The following is an 11,254-nucleotide window of genomic DNA, read 5'->3' as shown; positions in this document are numbered from 1 at the left end:
CACTGGAACAGGTTGCCCAGAGAGGTGGTGGATGCCCCATCCCTGGAAACATCCAAGGTCAGGTTGGACGGGGCTCTGAGCAACCTGATCTAGTTGAAGATGTCCCTGCCCATTGCAGGGGGGTTGGACTAGATGACTTTTAAAGGTCCCTTCCAACCCAAACTATTCCATGATTCCATGATTGTTATTTTCCACCAAGTTTTTCTACAGCCTAAAAACATAATGCTATTATATAAAAATCAATGGCCTACCCTTGCTTAAGAACAGCGTGTTCTGCTCTAATCAAGTGCTCTCATGCACAGTATAAAGTATTTGGCGAACAGCGATGGAAACATTAGGCATATGATTGCAAGTTATTTGTGAAGCACGGACTGCTTGGGAAAGGGGCATCAGGCAACAGCATCAGAAGCTTTGGCCATACCAGTAGACAAAGGGGGAATTCACATACCTTCTCCTAAACAAGCGCTAGGAGCATCTCCCAGCAAAACTGACCAGCAACCAGGTTAAAAATTGCAGCATGGTCAAGACCCACAGAACTTGGCAGCGTGAGCTGTCCTAGTGCACGTAAGATTGTTAAAGGACACTGCATTCACACTGTTAAAATAATCATATCACTCTAGGCAGGGTAACATAGGTTTCAGTAACAGCAGAAGACCTCAGAAAAACAGGCCAGCTTCTTGGCAGTAGCTAGGAATAAGCCTCCACTGGAAACAGGGTACTTCATCATTGCCTCTTACAGGGTTTCTGCAGTGCCCTCTGTGCCCCACTCCAGCCTTACCCTTCCCCTCAGTGGTTGGGCCATGCATTGGTCTCATCCCACTGAGCAACTCCATGGTAGTCGTGGCCCACGGTATGAAGGAGGAGTTATTTCTGACCACAACTAGTGTAAATAATGATTTCAGAAGAGGATTGGTGGGACAGTGGAGGAGTTTTAAGACCAAAGGACACAGGTAAGTGAGAAGTGCTGAACTGCAAACACAGCATGGAGGAGCTGAGGCATTTCTGAGAACATGGAATAAAAATTTTCAGAAATCAACAATTTCCCAAGGAACCAGTGCATTTACATAAATAGGCCGACTCTTTGCAAGAACTGGGAAAGACAGAAATCCCAGGGGACAGAAAAAGAAATCCAAAACTTTCTTACCCTGGGCTGTTAATATAAGAACTGCTGACATGAGCAGTAACACGTTCAACCTCAGGTTCCCTCAAACTTGAGCTGGAGCTGCTAACCCAAGTTAGTCTGCCTCCCTTGCTATTTTAGTCCAATGCAGTTAATGCAGGTTGGTCAACTTAAACTTAAAAGACTTTTTTTTCATTTTGCATTGCAAACCTATCCTCATACAGTATGTTTCATTTAAGGCAATGTTAGTATAGCAGGTAATGGGCAGGAAAGATGTCAACTTAAATCTAGGGTTTTGTTCTCTCCTCATGGTAAACATCCTCTGTTAAAGTTTCCACTATCCCAGACAAAACAGCATCACTTTTCTTTCCTGCCTCATGCTCCGACTCAAAGACAATCGTAAGCTTAAAATCTGAGTGTGTAATGAGTCATGAGGACCTACATCTCTCAGCACAAAAAGTTTGCTGGTTGAAAGTCAAAAGGAGATTAAAAGGATAGTGAGCTTGGTATATTTGTCAATAAACCCAACATATTAAAGCTAGCAGTTTGGGTTTGGGTCTTTTTAAGGCCTGAAGAACACTCCTGATAACGCTTTAACCTTAAGTGGAAAGAGCATGATAAAGCGAAGTGTTACACATCTACCACAACAAACAGCATTAACAGAAGTTATTGGAAACTATGTGGACTGTCTAAAAACTGAGAAATGTTTCAATTAGAGGTCACCTCACCAGAAAGATGACACAGCACATATGCAAGACAACTTACCTTTTTTAGGTTAAGAATTAATACCAATCGATACAGTGCAGCGCGCTCTACTAAATACAGGCCTATATCAAACATGGATCATTTCTCCTCGAGAAGTATCAAAATAGGGAACAGGTTTCAGCCAACAGCCTGCCAGGGCTGCACGAGGAAAGCATTCACTATCATGAGTGCAGAAGAGCACCACCAATGAAACGTAGCCTTTTCTGCCAGAATGAAAAGCAGCATAATAGACGGTCAGCATACCAAGCACCGCAAAATTAAGCCCTGTGTATACCATATTTGTAATAGCCCCAGCACTCTGGCACAACAAACGCTGCATTCCAACAGTCTAAGAAGTGTGTTCAGATTCACACTTACCCTCAGGAAGAGTCGGGCACCCACATCTACTCCAAGTCAGGATACCGGTATTGTACCAGAAGCACCACCAGCATTCAAATCCCAACCAAGATTGATGCAGATTAGATCTCCACATACTGGTCTGTCTTCTGAAATGTTACCCATTAGATACCACTAGGAGGTCAGGACTAAACTTGTAAGGCTGGCTACTCGCTTGTCATGTTCTTTGGTAGATTAGCTAGCCCATGACACAGGTACAAAGCACGAGTTTATTTAGACGTTGCTTGAAACTGCCAGTGTACTTCACAGATGACCTGTCTGCAACTAAAGTCTACTACTTTAAAACAAACAGATTTGAAATATTTTAAACTTTTGATTTAGCAGGCGCATTACTTCGCGTTTCAGAAGTTCACCATCTGCTGGGTTTACCTTTTAAGTCTCTCCGCACTCCGGCTGCGCAGCCATCTGGGATGAGATAATTTGAACAGCAGACTGTGTCCTCCCATGTTACTAGAGAGGAAGAGCAGCCAAGCATGTATGAATAAAGTCTATTTCATTCTTTCAAACAAAGGTGGAGGAGGTCTACTACTTTAAAACAAACAGATTTGAAATATTTTAAACTTTTGATTTAGCAGGCGCATTACTTCGCGTTTCAGAAGTTCACCATCTGCTGGGTTTACCTTTTAAGTCTCTCCGCACTCCGGCTGCGCAGCCATCTGGGATGAGATAATTTGAACAGCAGACTGTGTCCTCCCATGTTACTAGAGAGGAAGAGCAGCCAAGCATGTATGAATAAAGTCTATTTCATTCTTTCAAACAAAGGTGGAGGAGGAGGAGGATTTGAAAGTTTAAAAAAAAAAAAGAGGGGGAGGGGAAGAAAACTAAAAATGGCAACCCCACTTTCCATCTTCAACTGCACCACGACTACCAGAGCTGAGTCACAGTTACTATTGATTAAAAGTAAGCAGGAGAGAACAGAGCCTCACTTACAGATCCCAAGGTGAATTTGCAAGGCTGGCAGCTAGAAAGCTCTTTCATTTGCAAAGCGAAAAGGGGAGAAGCAGAATCAGAGAAGTTCAGTCTACATCTACTGAGATATTTTTCTGACCAGAGCCAGCTAAGGCATTAGCATCTCTGGTCCATCAGCTAGTGCAAACCAGGCAACGCCACTCAGGTTAAGTGCACCTACGTGGACTCAGGAGAATCCACATCTTCTGCATTTTCTGTAGGAAAAAAATCTCATTAAGATACCAAATGCCAGCATCTTAAGTTAGACGGACACAAAAGGAACTTTAATTATCCAGCATCTTTAAAATGTATCCTTTCACTATCAAGTGGCTTTGAAACAGTGAATCCCCTGTGCTAATTTTTCTATGGAGTAAGTTGCAGTCACCTCAAATCCTCTGATATTCAAAATACCTCAACAGGCATAGGAGGCACTCAGAAAGACTGTTAAAAAAACCCAAACCCTGCAGGTTATTTCTATGTCGATCAAGAAGTTCGCTTTGTTCAACATGGTAAAACCAGTCAGAAGTCGTGGCAGAAGTGGCAACGTTTTAAAAGGTTGCACTGTGACAATTCCCATGCAAGGTCCTCAGAAGGGAGCTGTGCAACCATTTAAAGAAGAGGTAACTCCGCTCTACAGAAATAACACTTACTGTGTCATTGTCAGCTCTTTCTAAAATCTTGACAAGCCCGTGCTTCAGGCACGCTGCTTGTCTTGTTAGAGGGAAGCACCACAACATGCATCCTACACTTTGTCAAAAGAGTAATTCTCACCCAAAATCATTGTAAATTTGCATGACAGCACAAAGGTGAATTTGGAAGCAGGCAATAGAAGGCTCTGAGGCTTGCATGCCTCCAATGGTGCATGGCTTCACTCATTTTGTAACACTAGCAACGAAACTTCGGTAAGCTGGCCACTGACAGCAATTCTTTTTCCACCTGTTAAGGATCAGTTAACTCTGAAAAACTCTCACTCACAAGCATATTAAAGATACTCATTCTCCACATGAAGTTTCACAGTAATAGCCAGCCCTTTGAGGAAACTACTCATTGAAATAATTTCAAGCAACAGTAAGTGGAAGGAAGAACAGAGATTACATGCTGCATATACAGTGCTGGGGGACCACAGAGCAGACAGCCACAGAGCCCACGCTCTGCCCTACAGATCCACATCTGGCTCATCCTGGTCTTCTCCAGGAGCAGGGCTCAACTCCCAGTCCATGTTTCAGCATCCAGTCTTTCACTCCTCATAGACAAAACCATAAAACCTTCTTGGTGAAATTCTCTCAAAAGGCAAGTTTGAAAAGACAGGGGATTAGAAAGCAATCGATGAGAACTGTGGCAAAGCAACAATTTACCCAGCAGGGTTGTCTTGATAAAAATCTGCTCACTGACGATTTCTTTCTCACCTTTGTTATTTAAGTCCATCCGTTCCCCACTGTCTCGGCCTCTGAGCAGTGGCAGTCAGAGACCCTACCCAATCCAAAGCCCCCAGGGGGACACACAACCCCGGTGGCCCGGCACAGTGTTGGACTCCGGCGCTCGGCAGACAGACACCGCTGCTTACGGAAAGCTCAAAACCATGTACCTGGTAGTGCTGCAAACACTCACCAGGAGAAAGTGACAGAGACAAGAAGTTTCATCTACTCCTTGACCCTCAACAAATCGAGGAAGAAAGACTGTAACTATCATCCCTGGGGTGTTCTGAAGTAAGACCTCACTCTGAGGAAAAACAAGCTCAGTTCAGGATTAAGCAAACAGAAGTGCCTTGCAAGGAGCACGCAGCTGCCTACAGACCAGACTTTTAGGAGCTGCCAAAGCTTATCCCACCTGGCCTCTAGGCTGGCTGTGATCATAAGGAAGAGCAAACAGTCATCTGGCCAGCTGTCTGATGTACACAGAAACAACTGGACTGGATAAAGAAGACAGTTCATTTTTGTAAGAAACAATATATTTTATTTTTCTGACACCACAGCCCTGGCGAGTGGTTTTGTACCAAATTTAATGGAGGTTACACAGAACGTTTTACGCTGGGGAGGAAAAAAAAAATAACCACAAAAAAAATCCTTGATAACTTTTAGTGTCTGTTCCACTCCCACATTAATAAAATCACTTGGCGTTTCTAAGAAAAGGAGAATAGGAAACAGCGAGAGAGACTACTGTAGGATGTAACAGTGTCCAAGTCCAGCCCCTTCCTAAAAGTGGGAAGAGTCCCCACGTGAGGAGAGGCTCTCCTAGATTTACTCCCCAAAATAACACAATGTATTGCAGCTGCCATAGGAGGAGACAGAAGGGGGACGGAGAGAGAGAAGCCTATTTAATAAAGAGTGGGAGGGAGAGACAGAAGGTGCTGGACAGCACGCCATAATTTGAAAAATATGTCCTTAACTTATTATTTATTTCTTTTAAAAGATTCCCCTCACTGAACTTAAGTTCCTTTTTGTGCTTTTCATTAATACTCTGCTCTGAGGTCGTAGTTTGGTTTTTCTATACATTGGAGTTGAAGGAAAATAGTCCGAAGTTCTGAAGATGGATTCTCCACCTAAAGTAAACAGCCTAGAATCCCATTCTCCTCTCACCCCAAAGACTAAAGTCTCTGCTAAAATCCCTTTTACAATATAGTACAGTACACAAAAAACCCCAAAAATAACCAAGAGTCCTGGGAGAAGCCAGTCCGAAGGACGTAAACATACAGAGAATGGTGCAACTTGTGACAAATGGCAATTCTCAAAATACAGCTACAGATTCTCAAAGCAGGTGCCGTCACGGGATACCCAAGTCCACAAAAATAATTTTTAAAAAATAAATCTTAAAAAAAACCAACCTGTTAAAATGAATAATTTTTTTTTTCAGGTAATTCCATACATTCGAGATTTCCCAAAGCATCCTCTGGTCTCTTTTCACCTATTGCATGGCCAAACTGTACTCCTGAAGCTCCCAAAAAAGCGCTCAGGACTTGGAATCTCATCTTGACAAGGATCAGAACATCCAGTCTTGTGGTAGCAGCTTAAAACATCATGTTCCCTGGGTTTCCAGGGCCTTGGCTAAATCCTCCCATGCCAACGTCAGCAGCCATACCTCGGGGCCTCATCTGGGGGGGAATCATGATGTTTTGTTGGGGTCCCATCATGCCCTGCATTGACATCATCATACCAGGTGACCCTACAGGGCCCGGGTGGCTGTACAGCCCCGCAGGGGCTCGGTCCTTGCCTGGGATCATGCCCACGGCAGCCACGGGGTTACTCATTAGCGCGGGCTGGCCAGGCATCGCCGTTTGTGCTGGTGACATCATGCGGTGGTGCGGCCCCATCATGCCTTGCTGCAGGAAGGCAGGCGGTCTCATCGGGTTATGACCTGGCATGGACGGAGCCGTCCCAAGAGGGATATCCGGAGTTCCCACTGGCCCAGGGCCCCCCATGCCAGGCAACGTTAGTCCCATCCTCGGGGTCTGCTCTCCTATCATCCCCTGCATGTGGGAGAACCCAGGCCCAGGACCCTGCGGCTGCTTGCGGCCTGGCACCTCCCCACGAGGGAAATACTGTAGTGTCTGGCTAGGCTTCTCCGACGGGATGATCCTGGACAGGTCAAACTCTGGTATTCCCGTGGCTCCAGGACGGATCACCTCCTGCAGCTCTGGATCAGTGAAAACCGAAGGCATATTGTTTCCGAGAACAGTGAAGGAGTCTGGACCGCCAGGGCCTCCAGTCTTGCAAAGTGCTGGATCTGTCGAACTTTGGGGCAGGTTGGTAGGACGCCCCAGAGGTCCTTCTCCGTGGAAGCCCATTCCCGCTGGGAAGTTGCCTTGCCCACCACTGGGCCCATTGTGTGGAAATGGCACCTGCTGTGGAGGGGACTGTACGGGAGGGAACCCCTGTGGGAAGCCCAGGCGTCCTTGAGGTACCATTGGAGACTCCTGGGAACCGTGCCCCATCATCGGGTTGTGTGACATCAGGCCGGGTCCCACGGGGACCCCATGAGGAGGTATATTGGGTCCCATAGCATTTGGAGAGGGCATCTGGTTGTTATGGGAAAGAGGCTGGGTCATTCCCATTGGGCTAAGGGTTGGCATTGGACCCACTGGGTTTGGACCTGAAATTCGAGGATTCTGAGAATTAATGCCCATTCCTAGGGAAGAAATAAGGAATCACATTTAGATAACAGCCAATAACAATCAATAAAGCTATCAGAGAGCTTTATGCAAGGTTACCAAATCTGTGCACACACACAAAAAAAAAAATCAGTGCTAGTAAAAAAACCATCAGTAGTGGCTCTGGAAAATGTTATTTTAACCAGAAGATGTATGCCACCTGCACAGCTGCCTCCCTAAGCTTGTCACTGCCCTATCAAAAAGTGACTAAAGCCTGTTCTGTAAGTAGGATCTCAATCCAACCCATACCTTTACTACTTCCCTGGCAGTCTAGATGATGCAGGCAGTAACAAACATGTCTGTGACAGATTATCAGCGTATGGACACTTGTCCACTGGGAGGTGACTGAATCTCCTTTCAAAACTCAAGAAGTGATAAATCAGGTAACCCTCCTAAGACTAGGAGGCGGCGATCAATGAGGTTAATGAGCTATCATCATGAACTTAATTAGCCAGCTTCCTCAGGTATATTCAGCCACTCTGATCATTACTGCGTGAAACAGACAGCAGACTTACAGGTAAACTCATCAAGAATAGATTACCAGTTGCCGCTCTCATGAAAGATCCACTCATCCCCTCTTTCAACTATGTTAATTCAATTGGGTGGAGGGGCTACTGCCTACTTTTGTATTAAATATGTACCCACAAACATTAAGCTATCAGCAGGGATTGGATTTCTCATATAAACATGCTCACCCACAAGACAGCCCAAAAGGACAATGTTTTATTTTACTGGTTGAGGTCACCTGCCATTACACATTCCCCATATGAAAATATGTTTGCTTTGAGAAAGCACTCTAACACTCTCTTCTGTAACAAAGGCAATCCACAAAACTCAGGAAAAGACCAGTGATTCAGTGTCAAGAAAAACCCCAAACCACCAAACAAAAAAAACCTGTGAAGCTTCTGTGACACTGCCTTAAGACAGGGGGAGAACGGTTTCCTCTGGGTAACACATTGTAGGTCTGACCCTTATTCTCATGAGCAGCATTCACTCACACAAGTAATTCCAGTCTGCCTGAGTGGAAATCTCTCCCATACATAACAGTTTTCCAGATTAAACACTTTCTGGACAGAAAAAACTGGTTGCAAGGAGAATTTCCATCTCCCCATTTCAGAGAACTGCAACTGCCTTCCTCAAAAACAACCCATGGCTGTATATTCTTCAAGGTTTTTCCCTCTCACCATCTTCATCTGATGAAGCTTCCATAAAAATCACCCTCACTGTATTGCCTGATAGCTTGGGCTTATGTTTCTTTGAGTTTCTTACCTGGTACACTGTTCATAGGTGGCAAGTTTGGGGAGCGTGCTGGAGGGGAGTCATCATCCGAGCTGGCCACAGTTTTGATGGCATCATGATAGAGCGGTGTAGAGCTGGGCATGGCAAATTTGGACATCCTGGACATCATAATGGAGAGGGGATTCTGGGAGAGGGTCGGCTCTGGAGGCATTGTGTAAGGACTGCTAGAAGGAAGATTTCCAGGAAGAGTCACAGGAGCAGACTGTGACTGTGGGGAAGGAGGTGGACCACCTGGGGGGGGGGGAAGAAAAAACCTTTAATTTTTTTTCCATATCACTTTTTCCTGAAATCCCACCCTTTTCTCCTAGAAATCTGAAAAACTAGAAATCCCTTTTATTGCAAGAGATCATCTAACTAATGCAGTCAATGCCTGTGAAAGGTAACCAGAAAAATAAGCCTGTTGGTCAAGATGGTTAACATTTGTTATCCTGGATTCTGCACTTCTACTGGAACTATCTTGAGCCTCTACAAATCCACATGAAGAATTATCAGGTACATCTGAAAATCCTACTATTCAGCTTCCAGGCACTGAAGACGACAGACTTACATACCAGGTCTAGCCATAAAAATCCAGATCCATAGTCAATTAACTGTTCCTCCACCCACCAAACATCAACTGTAACTCCCTTCCCTTTTTCTTTAGGAGGCAAACAAACACAAGAGACATAGGCAGCACAACGAAAGCTGTAGCAGATACTATACTGGGACATGCAGACAGATTTCTGACAAGCTACATCAGCAGCTACAAGTAAAACTGCTTGTTTCTATTTCATTCCAGGTTTTATATACACATATTTACTGCTCATTCCAGTTAAAGAAACATTCTCTGCACCTATTAGCTTATCATCCTCTGCTCTCCCAAAACTAGAAATAACTTAATTGCACTTCCAATCTCCTTTGTTCTTCACCGATAAATTTCATGCCACCCAAACCACGTGAAGGAAAGATGCTAAACCAAAGTTGTACTACCACTGAAAATTCACTGCAGGTTCCTCAGCTCATCCCAGAGAAAGGAAAGGAGAATATAAAAGTCCTGCAATGCCAAACCATTTATGCTTTGGAAGAGCTGCATGTAAAAGCATTCGCTAAACACAACGTTAGGCACGGACTAAAGCATTCGGTTCTGACTTGCAGGCACTTGGGCTCACGCCCTGCACAGCCTCAGCAGCCACGACGGACGCGAACATCCAGGCTCCCCTCCCGAGCACAGAAACCCGGCCAGCAATCCTGCCAGCTGGTGCGAGGGATTACCCTCCCCGCCGCCGCCGGCCGGCCGGCACGTCCCGGCCGCCGCGCTGTTACCCGCAGCGGCACTAGAGGGCAACGTGGGCAAGCCTCCTCCCCCGGCCTCTCCCAGCCGGGAGACCTTCCCGGGCAAGAAGGCCGCCCCGGGCTGCGGCGCCGGGAGCCTGGACGGAGGGGCGAACGTGCTCCGGGGCAAGCTCCGGGAGGATTTGGGAGCGGGAAGGAGAGGGCAGAGGTGTGCCGCCGGCAGCTCGGAGATGTTCACGAGCAGATAGGGCAGTGCCAGCACCTGCATCCCGAGGTCCCAGGTACAGCACGGCTCTGGCATGCTACCGAATGCTACATACGGTGGCGTTTAACTCTCTGAAACGGTTGAAGCCTGAACAAACGTTAGCATGCCTCCCTGTCTGTGGTGGTTAACCTAGAAAGCCGTAACCGTATCGGAACCATACCTAGATACACAACTGGCTAACTATGCTCAGCATCAATTTGTAGGAGGCTTTATTTCAAAACGTTTTCATAACATCAGCAGGAACTTCTCCACAAAGCTACAGCCACCAGGAGCTGTGGCAGAACAGCCAAACACCACCACCCCCGATTTCTCCCATCAACACTCCACATCTTTTCACACCTCTTGACCCCACCCTTTCACTTCCATGTCCTCCAAGTGACCAGCCCTCACCCCGACACACAGCGGGCACGGTGCAAATCCAAATACAGACGGAGGAGGAAAAGCGCTTGCACTCTACTCGTGTAGCCACCAACCAGACCCTTGGGCCAAGCACCGCCTAGCCTTGCGGCACTGCCACCCTGCAAGAAACCTCCTCCCCCTCCCCTTGCTGCACACCTCAGGGTAACCCTACGCGAACCGAAGAGCCAAGTCCAGCTAGCAGAGGCAGCACTCACCCGACTCCACGTTCCCCAGCATGGCTGGAGAAGACATGGTGAGAGATGCCTTGTGGTTCGGGGGAATCCCAGGGCTCTGCAGAGGAGGCTTTGGAGACGAAGTCCATCCGGGAGAAGGTGCGGGGAGAGATGGAGACTTGAGGTGGACAGGAGAAGCAGCAGCAGACCCCAAGACAGGGGGGGACTTAATGGGCACTCACCCGACTCCACGTTCCCCAGCATGGCTGGAGAAGACATGGTGAGAGATGCCTTGTGGTTCGGGGGAATCCCAGGGCTCTGCAGAGGAGGCTTTGGAGACGAAGTCCATCCGGGAGAAGGTGCGGGGAGAGATGGAGACTTGAGGTGGACAGGAGAAGCAGCAGCAGACCCCAAGACAGGGGGGGACTTAATGGAGAGCGGGAGGGACTTAATGGAGGCAGCGCCGCGGCACG

General features: G+C 46.8%; 1 protein-coding gene across 1 annotated transcript in view; it reads right to left on the bottom strand.

Moving 5' to 3' along the window:
• Positions 1–5,165: 5,165 nt before the first annotated feature.
• The window catches only part of BCL9 (B-cell CLL/lymphoma 9), a 13,145-nt gene continuing 7,056 nt past the window's right edge, over positions 5,166–11,254 (bottom strand). Inside the window, exons 6-7 of the mRNA XM_019470810.1 lie at positions 8,643–8,903; positions 5,166–7,351 (exon numbers count right to left, since the gene is read on the bottom strand). Of these exons, the coding sequence (XP_019326355.1) occupies positions 6,234–7,351; positions 8,643–8,903 (1,379 nt within the window). The 3' untranslated portion in view covers positions 5,166–6,233. The remainder of the gene's footprint in view (positions 7,352–8,642; positions 8,904–11,254) is intronic.

This window comes from Aptenodytes forsteri, unplaced genomic scaffold (genome assembly GCF_000699145.1).
Source record: "Aptenodytes forsteri isolate BGI_AS27 unplaced genomic scaffold, ASM69914v1 Scaffold207, whole genome shotgun sequence".
NCBI lineage: Eukaryota > Metazoa > Chordata > Aves > Sphenisciformes > Spheniscidae > Aptenodytes > Aptenodytes forsteri.
The sequence above is the reverse complement of the archived record's forward strand: the minus strand, read 5'-3'. Positions and strand labels throughout refer to the sequence as shown.